Source organism: Melopsittacus undulatus, chromosome 6, assembly GCF_012275295.1.
Source record: "Melopsittacus undulatus isolate bMelUnd1 chromosome 6, bMelUnd1.mat.Z, whole genome shotgun sequence".
In the NCBI taxonomy this organism is placed as follows: domain Eukaryota; kingdom Metazoa; phylum Chordata; class Aves; order Psittaciformes; family Psittaculidae; genus Melopsittacus; species Melopsittacus undulatus.
The window spans coordinates 10,881,310-10,897,658 of NC_047532.1; the positions used below are offsets into that span (position 1 = coordinate 10,881,310).

The 16,349-nt window shown below is 45.3% G+C and overlaps 1 protein-coding gene across 4 annotated transcripts in view; it reads right to left on the reverse strand.

The window, feature by feature from the left end:
- The window catches only part of ROR1 (receptor tyrosine kinase like orphan receptor 1), a 180,945-nt gene that overhangs the window by 45,925 nt on the left and 118,671 nt on the right, over window positions 1-16,349 (reverse strand). For all 4 annotated transcript variants that reach the window (XM_034064180.1, XM_034064179.1, XM_031050823.2 and 1 more), the window contains exons 2-3: window positions 14,614-14,685; window positions 1,132-1,419 (exon numbers count right to left, since the gene is read on the reverse strand). In XM_034064180.1, the coding sequence (XP_033920071.1) occupies window positions 1,132-1,419; window positions 14,614-14,685 (360 nt within the window). The remainder of the gene's footprint in view (window positions 1-1,131; window positions 1,420-14,613; window positions 14,686-16,349) is intronic.

A 16,349-nucleotide genomic window follows, 5' to 3' on the forward strand; every position in this document is an offset into this window, starting at 1 on the left:
CTCCTTTCTGTCCATCTGTTTAGTGATTTGTCATGACTGCCCTTGGTGCTTGGATTCTGGCAACTGCTGGAAGGGCTGGGGGGGCTGCAGTGCATGTTCACCACACAGGAGTCAGCTGAAGCAGATTTCAGGTGAGTCCATACTAATGAGTATTTGCTCTAGAAAGCAAATTGTGAGATTCAGTGTTGCTCCAATCATAAAAAAAAGAAAAATACCCACTCTTTTCCACAGAAGCATCTGTATAATATTAAGCATCTGTAAAATATAACCCTTTCATGCAAAAAATCTCTTCAATTTCAGATATTAGCTAAAAGACAACTGCTTTATGAGAACATCTAATGATTGATTTCTTATTATAATTTAGAAAATGTGACAGATTTATGAGAAAAGACTCTGAAATTCATCACACACATCATTCCTTGTGTGTTATTTGTCCAGGTCCTGAAAGGATTAACTAGGACTCTGGGCAAATATCTCAGTGAATTGCTTCCTTCTGAATGTGGAGGTGGAGAAGACACATAAAGTCTGTTTCTTGTTTGGAATTTTCTCAGTTGTAAGATCAGCTTTGAAGACAATTATCTCCTTATAGACTTTGAAGAAAAAGTGCTTATTTTACCTGACAGGGGGGTGTGTGCACATATCTATATTTATCATCTATATCTATATCTATATATATATATTTATCATCTATATCTATATATAGATATATCATTAACTATATATCTGCATATATATATATATATATCATTAACCAGTCTAAACTGCAATTTGAAATTTCTCACTAGAGACAAAGGAGGTCACCTGAGCATGAAGTATTTCTTCTCCTCTAGTCTGAATGCACCCACGTAGCACAGGAATGAACGTTGATGTTTAGGGATCCCTGTCTTTCAGTCCTGCTTCCAGTAGGCTTTTATATAGTAAAAGCTACCATTATAGCAAGCAACTGAGGCATTGCAGCTCAGCTAAGAGCAGACAGGGAGGATAACGTGCCATCCCAGAGATGCTCCCAGAAACAGGCTGAATCAGACCAGCTGATGCTACTGAACCAGTGCACCCATTCCCAGTGGACAAACCTACCTTTCTACAGAGCTGTTTTACTAAGTTTGAACAGCTTAAAAAGACAAAACTTACCAAATTTTACAAAAAGCACACCAGTCGTGGAAACAGTCTTTCTGCCATTGGTTGCAACACACTGGAAGTAGCCGGTATCTGTAGTGTCAAGGTTCCTTATCCGCAGGCGAGATCCATAGCTTGTGGCACGGAAGGAGATCCTCCGGGGCTCTTGGACAACCGGAGCATCGTTCTTCAGCCAACGCACCGTTGGAGGAGGGTTGCCAGAGACCTTACAGTGCAGCTCTGCAGTCTGCCCCAGCGTGGTGGTGATGTTGTTCATCGGTTCATCAAGGGTCAAGAAGTAGTCTGTGAATAAAAGGGCAAAATAAAGGTGAGTAAAGAACTCCAGCTCAGGAAATGCCATGTTAAAGAAAGCTCCTGCTTGTCTTTGGAAGGAAACAAAGGAAGTGGCTATCATCAGGTTAAGCAGAAAGCAATAATAGTGGTTAATTGATGCTTCAGGGCAGGCAATAGGTCCCACACAGTTTTGTATGGTAATAAAAGGAACAAATTTTGGAATTTCCCTGGACTATAGCACTACTGTGTTTCTTGAAAACTTTTTTCCTTTATAAACCAATGGATTCTATTTTTTCCATATATCATAGAATTCCAGACTGGTTTGGGATGGAAGAGAGCTTAAAGCTCATCCAGCTCCAACCCCTGCCACAGGCAGGGACACCTTAAACTAGAGCAGCTTGCTCCAAGCCCCTGTGTCCAACCTGGCCTTGAACACTGCCAAGGATGGGGCCTGTGCCAGCACCTCAGTGCCTTCATCCTATTTGGCTTCATTCAACAGAGAAAAAGGAGGTAACACTACTTCTCCTTCTATTTTTCAGTTTTGCTAACCAATAAATATGAACAACAGGTATCAGAAATCTGGCTGCTGATTTTGATCCTTCTGCCTATGCAGATCTGCCTCTGCTCATGTTAGGACCCATAAAATATAGGAATATATGAAGAGAATCATTCGGAAGTGAAGATCTCAAAGGCATTTCTAATCAGTTCACAGAGCAGTGTAGACAGTACAGTGTCAATGAATCTGTAAGCACTAACAGCAGAGATGAGGAATAAGGATCATATCTAGGAGACAGAGACTTTATTCTCACTCAGTATTTCCCTTGCTAAGTTTATCTTCAATCTAAAATAGGTCTCATGATAGGTGCCAGCAGAAGATCAAGAATTCTTTTGTTAAGATAGAGAATGTGAAATCAAAACTTGGCAAAATTAATCTCTTATAATCCGTCTGTAAGCATTGCCTTCTCCTGTCAAGTGCTGTTTCATTCTGCATCGTTCAGGGCAAGGACTATTTCTAGTTAACTGTATTCAGTGTTTAATTAAATCCTTCAAAGGCAGCAAGTGAGATGGATTTGGGACAAGGAACGGAATACGTGGACTTTCATCTCCATGTCACAGGTTCAAATCGAAGGTGGTCATTAGTGGCCAAACCCCATTATGATCTGCTGCCTGTCTCAGCAGGGTGGCCAAAGAATGAGACATCCAGAGGCTGTTCTCTGCTCCTGTGCTCCCAGAGCCAACTGGGAGGTCAAGGAAAGCCCGCTGGTAAGTAAACTTGTGCTGTGCTGCTCATGCTCCACCGTTCTCAGGTACATCTCCTGTTAACCCCAGCAATAACCCTGCCTAAAAGCATGAAAAAACCCTGCAGCATGTAGGAAACCAGCTTAGCCAACTACTTGCCTAAGTAATCCACTTCCCTTTATTATTTACTTTAATCCTGGCTTTACTAGATACTCCCTGCATTATGTTTCGTGTATATTGATATCTCCTTCCTTTGTATTTAATCTGTTCAGCACACAAGCACTTGCACAGCACTTTATAAAAGGCATCTCTGTTCTAAGCATGGCCCTAAGGAAACATAAAGACAAACAGCACAAACGCATTGCCTACACATATATTTTTCACTGGTCAATTGGCCATTTAATGTACAGGTAAGAAACTGGGCAAAATATAAGTGTTACCTATGCTCCCATGGACCTCATAAGATAGGAAATCTGTGTATGGAGTGAAAATGGCAGAGATCCAGCCCTTGGTGAGGGCATACAACAGAGTCCAATGGCTCTTGGATGGGCCAAGGGGTGTCTGACTGACCTTGCAGCTCTCCAGAATCCTTTCTGGAAGCTTCATGGAAAGATTAGAACTGTTTCTGAGTTGCTACCTCAATATCCTCCCTGGGAAGCATAATCGAAGTCAGCACACATGTTCTTGGGTTCTCTCCACAATCTGGGTTTAATAAAGTCACACTAATAACATGGAACTGGATAACCACATTTAATTATCCAATGTAACATTTCTGTACCACAGTCATTTATTCAATTCCTGATAACGTTTCAAAGCCTGGTTCAGACATCTACAGTATAACACAGCCAGAAAACAGAACAGCCTCAACCGTGTGATGATCTTAACGACAAACACCACAGTAAAGACAGTATTTTAAAGGTCCTATAGTATACAGGAGAGGTGAATAAAGGAGAAGAGATGTAGGGTAGGTTTCCAAGGGCAGGAGAAGGATTTAAAGTATCAGTAGCAACAGTAAGTCAGGCAAAAAGTCTGGCTGCAATGCAAGAGCCATGGTAACACTTCCCTAAGGTACAAACAAAAACAGCCTCTTGGCATCAGGAGCCTCTTAGGGGTTGAAACTAGATGGCTTTTAAGGTCCCTTCCAACCCAAACCATTCTGTGATTCTATGATTCAATGATTCTACGATTCTGACTCCTCTCCATGTTCCCCACCTTCCTCCATGAACTACTACAGAAACACTAAACCGAAGTCCATCTGTTAAATTCAGCTCAGCTGAGTCCTCAAATCCATACATTTTGTATCCAAATCATAAATCAGACCAAGCAGATCACCCCAGAGGAGATTTAAGCAGGGCAGGTTTTGAGCAGTTGGAAGCTTCATGAGAGGATGTTTCTCACACATTCATAGTTGAAAATGAGCTGAATGTCTCACAATGCTTCCAAAGCACCCTGCACTGTTACTGAGGCCTACAAAATGACAAGCATTCTTTCCCTGGCATGCACAGAAGCCATCCACTGCTGATCTTGGCTGGTGTGGAGGGGCCAAAGAGAAGCCTCTTTTCACTTTTAACACTTGTGTCTAACTCTCACCTACCAAACCCCATCAAATCTCTAAAGCTACTGCCACCACCCTCTCCCTTTTAAAACAACTATGCAAAGAACATATAAGATAGCTCCCGCTTGTATCCAGGTTTCCGTCCAGGTCACCCCATTGCCATCAGCATTAACATCTCCTTCTGGGACCAAAGGCCAAGGAAAACAATGGTAAATTCTCCTTTTGTGCTCTCAGCAGAAGGTGAACAGGACTGATGAAATGGGATGGACCTGCTGCTGGCACACATGCCAAAGACTCTGTGTTGTATGGCCATAGCCTTAGAGCACATCATGTGTCACCATAGTGCACTTCACAGCCTTCCATCCATCATGGAGCTCCCCAGGTACCCAGAGATGCCTCCCTTTGACTTAATGAATAATCCCTTAGAAACACCATGGTTCTTATGCACAAAGTAATTGCTGTGCCCCTGAGAATTAGCTGATCTGGTGGCACTGGCCATTGGAAAGTCTGAGTTTTAATCCTGGCTTGGAGCAGTCTTGGGGTGAATCACTTCAGTTGTGAGTTTTAGAAGAGCTAAGGGGAAGCAGACACCCAAAAGCCAATGAGAGCTCACGCGGGATTTGAGCAACTAAGTCCTTTTAAAAACAGCCTTAAACCTTTTGGCTCAATCTCTCCAGCTATAAAGTGAGGATAATAATCCCTCTTACATCATGGGGAGGCTGTTATGTACATTAATGAGATAATGCTCATAAAGCACTTTGAAGGTGAAAAGTGCTATGCTGGGAGAAGCACTCTTATTATATTTGAAGTGAAATCTCAGGGTTTCAAGAAGAGACCAAAAAAGCCGGTCCGTATTTGAGTGCAGCACTCCATAAAAACGCTTTGGAAACCTTTTCATTTAGAGAAGAAAGGGGAGAAAAGCCTGAAAAAGGTTCTAAATAAAATGTAGCCCACCTCTAATTTAATAACAGTCAAACTGATTTTCTTTTAATTTGTAAAAACAATTTACTGCTGGGCCTAGACCCCGAATGCCAAGTTTCAGCCCACAGAGGGTTTTTTTCCCTTCTAATGGCTGAGTTATAAACCCTGGAAAAATGCTGACAGCCCCTTTACTATAGCAGCACTAGCGGGTGCCCTATAATGAACTTTTAAATGACTTGAGATAATATCTGGAAAGCCAAGCCTGAAATATAGTTCTGGGTTTGAGCCGTTGCCAATACAAACACAACACATCATAAGTCATCTTCGTGATCCTAAGCGCATAAATTGGAGACACTGCATATAAAATCCAAATATTAGGTATCCTTCATGGCCAGCCTTTCTGCCGGTTTGATGTTACAGAACAGCAACAGCTGTGCAAGGACAAAACGTAGTGTGTTGCGTGCCTCCAAAGGAGGGAAGTGTGTGTATTTCCACGGCTCCGGTTTGACATTGTTAAATAGGAGCCTGCCCGGCCGTCATAAATCCTGAAGGATTCATTCCACTGCTTTTAAGTGGAACCCAGGTGGCTTTCAAAATAAAAGCTCGTCCTCTCCAGCCAAGGAATGTTAATCTCCTCTGTGACCATGCGGTTACTCTATCTTAAATTACCAAAGACACATCTCAGAGCAGTAACACCCTCTTTGCTACGAGGAGGGTTTTGAGACCTTTCCCCCCCGCCCCAAAAACCGTGTGAGCTGCATGTTTCTGATTTCACTCGGTGTTTAAAGCACGATGGGGATGCAGGATTAAACCCTCAAATGCTTATTTTACGAGAAAAATTGTTGTTTCATTCATCTTTCTCTTTATGCCCTTCTGATCTTTTAGAATATTCAAAGAAAAACTAAAATCAAAGTCTCCATTCAAACCATTGCAAGCCTAAAAACAGCTTTAATCCACGTGTCACAGAGTGTAGCAAGTTCCATCCCATTACAGACATACAACAACACTCTTCTCTGGAAAGGAACATCTCCAGAGTTTTCTCAAGCAAACCTGCAGCTGTCAAGACACTGCTTCCAGCTGCTGGACAGGAGAGTTAAGCTTAATTCTTTGTCTAAAGTGAAAGAGCCCTCTGGATATATCAGAGGGGCTTACACAGTCTGTCCAATTTAATATATGAGTCTGGAAAGAAGCATTTTCATTCACTGAGAGCTTTGGATTAATCAGATTAGTCCAGTCTGATGCTACACGAGTGCAGAGGAGGCCATGGAGATGCTGAGGGCTGGAGCAGCTCTGCTCTGGAGCCAGGCTGAGAGAGCTGGGCTGGGGCAGCCTGGACAAGAGAAGGCTCCTGAAGGGGAGACCTGAGAGCAGCTCCAGTGCCTAAAGGGGCTGCAGGAAAGAAACCTGGAGAGGGGCTTGGGACAAGGGCCTGTAGGGACAGGCCAAGGGGAATGGCTTGAACCTGCCAGAACAGGGGAGACTGAGATGAGCTCTTAGGCAGAAGCTGTTCCCTGTGAGGGTGCTGAGGCGCTGGCACAGGGTGCCCAGAGAAGCTGTGGCTGCCCCATCCCTGGCAGTGTTCAAGGCCAGGCTGGACATAGGGGCTTGGAGCAAGCTGCTCCAGTGGAAGGTGTCCCTGCCCGTGGCAGGGGTTGGAGCTGGAGGAGCTTTAAGCTCCCTTCCAATTCAAACCATCCTAGGATCCTATGATACCCTTGGACCTGCTCCCCACCCATATGTATCAGCCCAACATTTACCTCATTTTCTATATGGTATTAATCTCTTTGGAGAAAGGCAACAACACAGAGCCCACCCAGCCTGATGGTGCTCTTGGGGCTTGCTGGATGTTCCATACGCTCAATCAACTTGAGTTTTAAGCTGTAAAAGCAACCAGCAGGATTTCTGCCTGAAGTGTGGCCATAGACAGAGCACATACTTCTCCATTGGAAAAAGGATTAACCATTGATTACTTGATCTGCCCATAACTCACAAAGGAAGACAACTCCTGGCAGCTCTGATCCGTGGGTTTGATCAACATACCCTTGTTATTAAAAGGGGCAAAAGGAAGACTCCGAGCTGGAATTTCACTTATTTTAAATGAATAAAAGTAGAGGAATTACAGTGGGAGGAAAGGGATATCACACTCAACCCATGAATTGGCAACCCATATGAAGAATATCAGAGTTAAAGAAGCCCAGACAATCACGAGGAGATATTCAGTGTCAACTGTCATGGGAGAAAAAGAAATACTCTGCTGCCTTTGCCTGCCCAGCTCAGTTTCAAATGAATTTCCTCAGTGATGTGTATATGCAAGACTCAATTCAGGATACATGCAGCTGTGTGTTGGGTTTTCTCTTCCCAGACACTATCTAGAGGGTTTAGTTCCACCTGAGGGTAACTTAGTGAACTGGAACAGGCTGAGCACTGCCTGAGGCTTTACAGCTTTGCAGTTCTCCACATGACATTCACTGGATTTGAGATTCCCAGAATTAATTGCTGCTTTCAGATAATCAGAAGCTTAGAGATTGCCCTGGACCACAGGGGAAGAGAAGCAGATACCTTTGGGCTTCCTAAATGTTATCTGGGGCTCAGCACCCAAATCCCACTGCCTTGGATAGGAACCGGACAACTCATTGCCCTCCCTACCAACATATATTCTTAATATGCCTTTGAGAGTTCACATCTGCCTCTCCATTTACGAGTCAACTTCCAGGTTTAAGGACAGATGTCTCCAGGATGGCTTCAATGCTCTAATCTGGCAAGGGGAAATGAAGCTTTTCTTTACTCAGGAGCCAGTTTTATAGCACAAGTAGGAAGCCTCTAAACTTTATCACGCAAAACCAGAAGTGATTTGGAATAGGCAAACAAACGTCCACATCCAGCCATAAACTCAACTACTGAAAACCATCAAGGGATTTTGTTGTCACTTTAGAAGCTGCTCTGCAGTAAAGAGCCACGTACAAAACCTCAAGCTATTAAAGGAAGGGTGTATGGAAAGGTATGTGCCTTAAGATTAATGCTGTAGAGTCAAAGAAAAGCTGTTATTTTTGACATTTTGACATAGCATCACTTTAGGATCTGGTTCTTATTAGCCCTTTCTGTGCCTTTGAAAGGTCTATTATTTTTTTCAGAACCAAAAATGTCAGGAAATTCGGAACAGAAACTTACAATAAAACACGTCCCTTGACCCTCTGATCTATCAATCTTTCAAATAAGCAAAGATAGCTGGATGAGCCAGGAAAAGGTTGTTAGAGAGTTACCTTATGTAGAATGCTCAGATATTCCCTGAACACACTGAGCTTAATACAAAAATCCACTCTAAGTGAAGCATCTTGGGTCAGATTTTTGCCTTGATGGCCCAACCTTACCCAGGGTGGTTTCTTTTCCAGGCTGCATTCCGTGATCTCTGAATTTCACACCCTGTGTTATTTATAAACGAGACGTTGAAGCAACACAAACTCTCCAAGAAGAACGCACGCTCCCTCAATGGAAAAGCAAACAAAAGGAGCTAATGTACTGTGTCTACACAAATGTTCAAACAAAGTCGCTGTAATTTACGGCCTCGCTACTAATGGGACCCCCCAAATCGAATGAGAACCCTGAGCCCCATCGGGGGAGCTTGATTTACTGAATATCCCCCAGATAATCAAGGAAAATAGAAAGGTAAATGGTGCATGGATGTGAAAGCTGTAATTCTTCCCCTTTCACCGTGTGTATCAAATTCACATCAAGTCTAAAGAGGATCTGGAAGTCTCTAAAGAACTGGGGCCATGAGCAGAAGGCCTCGATCCACCTGGGCTTGCCCACATTTGGGTTTGTTCATGTTTCTTAAGACGCAGCTTGCCCAAGAGTCAAACTCTCCCTGGGACAGCAGGAAGGGTTTCCCTACAACACCTCATTTCCCTGCCTGGAAACACTTGCCAAGGTGACAGCTTTAGTCTGGATTCATCAGTCAGGCTTGCTGGAGCCTCAAGAAGTCCCCAGACCCAAAAGGTCCATCAGCAGCATGGCTGTACCCACCAGCATGTTCTGTAGCCTCTCTTGTGCTCCATGGCCTCCTCCTTGTCCAGCCCACCCTGGCAGGGCATGTTCTGCCTGCACAAGGATCTCCAAGAAGCTAACCACATGTAGTGCCAAACACAGGGTGCTGGAGTGGATGCTGCAGCCCCCTCATCCCCTGTTTTGGCCTTCCATAGTTATTTTCAGCTCTGGATGCCTAGGGGAGGGATGCTTGCTATAGATGATCCTTGTATTGATATGCCTTTGAATACTTAAGGCTTAATCTGAAACCACTGAGCGATTTGGGTGCATTTTGTAAAATCCTGACTCTTTTTGCCAAGCTCCCCAGGGAATGTTTACTTTCCATAGGAAAGCTGGAACACCATGAGGCTGGTTAAGTGCTGCCACAGCAGTGACTGCAAGATCTGTGATACACAGAGAGGCTGTGAGGGGTAGGGAGCCCAAAGTCTGGGCTTGGGATTGTGGACGTCTGGAAATGAAAATGGTTCCCAAGCCCTGAGTCATTCTAATGTTTAATACCTGTTTGCCAAAGTAGGTAGGCCATGACAAGGAAAGGAAAATAGGCAGTACCTGCAAAACTCTCTCTAAAGGTTTTCTTTGGAACATGGAGGACCAAGTGAAGAGAAGGAACCAGCAATGAGGTAACACTGAGAGGAGGGAGGTGGAGCTGTTGGAGCGAGGCCAGAGGAGGCCATGGAGCTGCTGCGAGGGCTGGAGCAGCTCTGCTCTGGAGCCAGGCTGAGAGAGCTGGGCTGGGGCAGCCTGGACAAGAGAAGGCTCCTGAAGGGGAGACCTGAGAGCAGCTCCAGTGGCTCAAGGCCAGGTTGGACACAGGGGCTTGGAGCAAGCTGCTCCAGTGGAAGGTGTCCCTGCCTGTGGCAGGGGTTGGAACTGAAGCTTTTAGGTCCCTTCCAACCCAAACCAGTCTGGGATTCTGGTTCAATGCTGTTCTCAGCTCTGGATCAGCCATGGCCAGGACACATCCTTGTGCATGGGCAGGGAGCTGCTATGATGAAATGAGCTCCTAAGGAGGATGCAGATGGACACAGGGGGACTGGGAGGACCTGATCAGGGGAAGCCGCAGCGACAGCATCATTCTCTTATCAGCCCGGTAGAGTGAACATCCACTGAGGTTGAATCCTACTTACAGTCAAAAGAAAATAGTATTTCAAAGCTGACTGTTTCTTGGCAAAGACTCCAATGTTATCTTTGCCTAAGGATGAAGAGATCCCAAACAATTCCTCTACTGTACCAGATGTAAATAGGCTCTCATTGAAATTCAGACCTATCTATTTCTTTGTAAATAAACCGACATCTGACGGAAGGAAAAGCCAACCCTTCCACAGTTGTGTTTGTAGAAGAGAAGCAGCTGAATGAAGGGCTCTGCACCTTTTTAAATAGGGATCAAGGAAAAGAAGAGTTCATGGCAAATCGGAAGCTTTCTCAAAGAGATGGAGCACAAGCTTGTCCTGTAGTGCAAGGGAAGAGGGGAGGCAATGTACAGACATGGAGAAATGAGAGACCAGAGTGCCTTCAGTAATGGGAAGATTAAAATACAATGGGAAGATTATAATATGCTCAGGGCTCCTTGTCTTGCTCCCTCCTACAGGAACCCCCATAGAGGGGGACTTTAAGCCTCACAGAGTGATGAGCTACGGTCCCCACTGAACATCTCCCACATGCCAGGCAGCTGCAGGCTCCCCATCCCAAGGGACATCTCTAGCAGCTTGGGGGTAACAGACATCCTGCCACTGAGATGGGCCTTTCCTATGGCCAGACCCCTTTTCTTCCCCCTGAAGTTCACTTATTTCTCCTTATACAGTTAAATACTCATTTAATCACACTTTCATTTCTCTTTTCCCTCGTGGCATTCCCTCTGCACACCACAATTTACCCATCAGGAAAGACAGGAACGCTCATGGCCACATTTCCCCTGTTTTAAAAGCGATTATTTGATATTTTTTATGCCCAGTTTGTTTGTTGTTTTAAGGTTTTGGTGAGAAACCACCTCCTCCCTCCCATCAATCGCTGCTTTCAACAGCTCTTCACGGGTGGCTGCGTCTCTTTTAAATTCATTTCCTGTTAAAAAGAATAAACAGGCGACTGTTTAATGCTGTCAATTTAGCTTATTTCATAGACATGGAAACCTGAATAAGGCTCAGTTGTAAGATAATCACAGCGGAGCTCACTGAGCAAAGGGAAAGCACCACATTAAGTCATGGTTCCAAAAGGCAGGATACTGTTTAGTGAGACCATGAGCCTGTTCCTTCTTTCCCAAACACAGGAGGGATGTGGGAGGAAGAGATGCTCATTTCCAAATGGCAGCAGGTAGAGCCACTTAAAGCAGACAGCCATTTAATTGGGAAACGTGGCTGGAAACCACTTTCATGTGGTGAACTTAACAGGCTTGAAAATGAGGTTTACTGGGACTCCTGTGTGACCTCATGGCTGAGTGCAGCAAGGACGAGTGGATGGTGGTTTCTTGAGGTGCTTGTTTGCAAAAGAAATGGAAACTAAGAGCATGTCTAATTCTCCCCTCTGAGGTTTCAACCCACCGAGTCAGCATGTGCTGCTGTGTATTGGGCTTCATGCAACCAAGGGAATCAAAGACCTTCAGTAGAACCAGCAGCTCCCACATTAAAGCCCCTGCTTCTCCCTTAGACAAGACAAAACCTGCGCTCTCGCTTTGCTTGTAGGCACATGGGGAGAACCCGCCCCTCTGACTAAGCTTTTTGGGCAGCAAATTCGTTTTAATCACCTATGTAAATCCATGTTTAGGTGTGTAAGCTTACAGCAGTCTAAATGCTAATCAGGTCTAGCAGAGGGGTTGGTAATCCCCCAGGAATGCAGGATTCAGCCCAGCGAGTGGTAATTGCAGCATTCCAGGTGGATTAGAACTGGGAAAGGATTTTACCTGTTTCTGACAATACAGCTTAGGAACAGGTGCCATGGAAGCAAGGTGGAAAATGGGTTCATTACTGACACAGGTTCAGCACTGGCACAGAAAGTGGGAGCCTTGCTTTGAGCAATAAGATGACTCAACACCCAGGATGGTGGCAGTCACCCCAGGCTTTGCCTCTGCTAGCTCTGGAGCTGCTGCTTTATGATGGAGCCAGGGTGGTGATCCCTGGCTGATACAACCCAGCATAGGGAGTATTCTGTAGAAAGCAAACAGCAAGAGAGGCAGGCAGCCCATGCTGCCCCCCCGGGACCTTGCTTTGTTCACTAGCTAAATCTATTACAGAATCCCAGACTGGTTTGGGTGGGAAGGGACCTCAAAGCTCATCCAGTTCCAACCCCTGCCATGGGCAGGGACCCCTTCCACTGGAGCAGCTTGCTCCAAGCCCCTGTGTCCAACCTGGCCTTCAACACTGCCAGGGATGGGGCAGCCACAGCTTCTCTGGGCACCCTGTGCCAGCGCCTCAGCACCCTCACAGGGAAGAGCTTCTGCCTAAGAGCTCAGCTCAGTCTCCCCTGTTCTGGCAGGTTCAAGCCATTCCCCTTGGCCTGTCCCTGCAGGCCCTGGTAGGGAAGGGGCATTTCTTTCTCTCTTATTGAATATATCCATTACGAAGTTACTAAACCACTCCATTCCTGCTTCTCTGGCCATGTCTCCTCCACCATCCATATGTTTTTTGCCTTTTGACATTACTTTTGATCTTCCTATTTCTCCTTCAAGGTTCTCTAAAATTCTGTAACTGTACAAAGAAAGGTTTTGGAATGTGGTCACTTGTGGCACACACTACTGCAAGAGAAGAGAATTTGAACTACCAGTTTAGAGAAAGCTTAACCCAAATGCAGGTTTAAAACCACTCTGGTCATAAGAAACCAGTCTACACAAAACCTCCCATTAGGAATAACACCACAGAAGCTACTGGGGGCTACTTTTCAACACAGATCAGCTACAATTCACTGCAAAATTACAGTATCTTCATGATCTTTTATGCACCTTCCCCTCCCATCGAGGTTTTGGTTGGAGGTACACAGCCTGCTGTATAATACATAGCAATCTACCAATTTGGGGTGATTTACCAATTGTACCCTTGGGCTCACAGTGGAGAACAAAGAATATATCACTGATGAGCTTGTGCAAGAAAGTATTTCCACCCCTTCAGCAAAGTGTGGCTCTGTCTTCTCTTGTGCTCATAAGGAGGGTTCCTAGAGAACAATCTACCCTGTAGGTTAGTAAAGCTTACCTGGCAGGGATATCATAAAGGGCCTGAATTAAGACTGTCCGATTGCCTTCCTTCTGGCACTTCCTAACTTCTGACTATCTTTGTGGCCTTAACTTGCTTTTTCTATGCCACTTGCTCACTTCTCACTTCTCCACAGCTTTGGGATGTTACCTGAGCACAGCCCAGACCTGCAGCTCTGCCATGGACACCTGGATCAATCACTGCAGCAGGACAAGACACCCATTCTGTCAATGCCTCCTTTCAGCAATGTGCTGTGAATTGGGAATTCTCTGCTTAGTGACTGTGTTTTTCTCCCTTTCCCACCAGCAAGCACGAACCCTTCGACTTTCATCTTCTCCAATGTGTCCTGGATCACCAGGAAGCCCTGCTCCTTCCCTGGTAGTAAGGCATATGTGGAGGAGTCAACCTTGCCTTAAAGTACTCCCTCAGAACCACATATTCTCCTCCTCCAGCACAGAAACCATATTTATGTGTAAACATAAACCATCAAGAACACATGTTCATAAAACACATTATCAAAACACAGACAAAACAGTTGGAAAAGCCATCTGTGGCATGACTCCATGATGGGAAATTTCAGTCTAAATAAATAGCTAATGGCTGGCCAAGTTATAAGCAAGTGAAAAGAGTGGTTGACAAATTGCACACTTGGTGTGGCTAACAGCATCCTCCACTGTAAATGTTACATTAGAAGCATTTTAAAGACCAGACTGACTCAGGAGCTGCAGGCCACTGCCTGGCAACAAGGGATAGAGGAGGCTGAGCTATTTGGCTTGAATAATTGGTGGTGCCTAGTTTACGAAATGAAGGGGAATGAGAAATGCATCCCTTGGTCTTACAATACATGGCCTTTGGAGAGCTCCAAATCACACATAATTACCACCTGAAAATGTATTTCCCCCCCCCCTCTTAATTTCAAGCTTCCACATCTCATAATAAAACCCATTGAGGCAAACTGCCTGCCTGATGCTTGTGAATTCTGAGTTCAGATCCTGAGATCCAGCAGACAAAATGTCAGGCAGTTCATAAACCAACAGAACACACATCTTGAAGTATTTTTACCATGTGGAACACTTTACTGGTACAAGAAATGAGCAGAGCTTCCTCCAGGAATCACAGAACCACGTGTAACTCGGTGTCAAACAATCACAAGGGAAACAAGGCTTATCTTAAATGCACCCTTTGCTTCCTGACTTGGCCAAGTCAAGAGGAAGAACTGAGGTTTTTAAATGTGATTTCATATCTTTCTATATATTTCTAATGTCCACTTACCTTTATCTAATTCACTGGAGATGTTCCATGAGGATGTGGGCATAAAATCAGCAACAACTGATGCATTTGCTCCTGGAAGGGAAAAACAGAGAGCAAAATAAAGATGCTGTTAATATATTGATTCTGCATCATCAAGAGAGTAAAGGGCTAAAGCTACTGGCAGAGTAATAAGATCATCTGAAGAACAGCAGCTCTGAAATGCACTCAATGCTCTGTGTTGGCAGACATCTGGGCAGCAGAACCAGTGAAGTGGAGACAGGCATCAGGCCAGCGCTGGGGTTGGTTTTGCAGCACTGTTCCCTGTGAGGCCTTGTGTTAATTAAACATCCCATCTTTGGGATGCATTTGGCCCACCTTAAAATCTCCCCCTGGGTTTTATGGAGGTGGAATGACTGCAGTGATGAGGTTGCTGAACGTGTTATCTATTAACATTTACAAGCCATTTTAATCCTGCAAACTCATGTGCACAAGAAGACACTGACGTTAACAGGGCTACTTGTAAGAAAAGTCCTCCTACAACTCATGCAAACATAGCCTGGAAAGACTGATCTGAAGCATTTTCTCATTGATACACATTCCTCTTCTTGATAAAGCTGAATGGTGACTTTAGTCTTTACTTGTATTTCTACCTGGTTTTTAACACACAGTAAGTTGTATGGAGGATGGTGTCAGGAGAACTGCCAGCACACATCCAGGCTTGGCTGTAGGTCATGGTAAAACAGTGATTTCATCAAACACCCATATGAGGACTCTGGTGTGCAACTGGAGGAGGGGAATTACTGTCCCCCTGTTACTGCTGACCCACATGCACCTTATGAGGCTCTTCAGGCACCTGGGAAGGATTGCTGCTGGAGCAGGATCTCATTGACTCAGCCCCAGGAATTAATACACACATATATGAGCTTTAGTGAGTGACAGTGTGAAGAACGGGTGTGCACACACTCATGGCATGGAAACACAGTGCACCTCCTAATTCCCTGTATCCACCCAGTCCCAGGAAACCTGACCGTGAAAAAGAGGAGAGCAATGCTGGAGAGGAGTGCTCCAGCACTGACCGTGGGAGAGGAGACTGAGCTTGAACTAAACCCAAGCAGTGCTCGAAGTGTCACCTCCCACACTGAGATGCTGAAAAGATTCACTACAAGTTAACATCCTGCAACCCAAATCTACAACCTGACTGCACCCCCCTGTGCCGGGTGATCACATTTGGTCCAGTGAGATGCACAGTGAGGCCCTGGCAATGCTGCGAGGGCTGGAGCAGCTCTGCTCTGGAGCCAGGCTGAGAGAGCTGGGCTGGGGCAGCCTGGACAAAAGAAGGCTCCTGAAGGGGAGAGCTGAGAGCAGCTCCAGTGCCTAAAGGAGCTGCAGGAAAGCTGGAGAGGGGCTTGGGACAAGGGCCTGTAGGGACAGGCCAAGGGGAATGGCTTGAACCTGCCAGAACAGGGGAGACTGAGCTGAGCTCTTAGGCAGAAGCTCTTCCCTGTGAGGGTGCTGAGGCACTGGCACATTGTGCCCAGAGAAGCTGTGGCTGCCCCATCCCTGGCAGTGTTCAAGGCCAGGTTGGACACAGGGGCTTGGAGCAAGCTGCTGCAGTGGAAGGTGTCCCTGCCCGTGGCAGGGGTTGGAACTGGATGAGCTTTAAGGTCCCTTCCAGTCCAAACCATTCTGTCCTATGCTGAGCATCAGCACGATCCCAGATGAGAACAGTACTATTTTGAAGTGTACTGATTTTATTT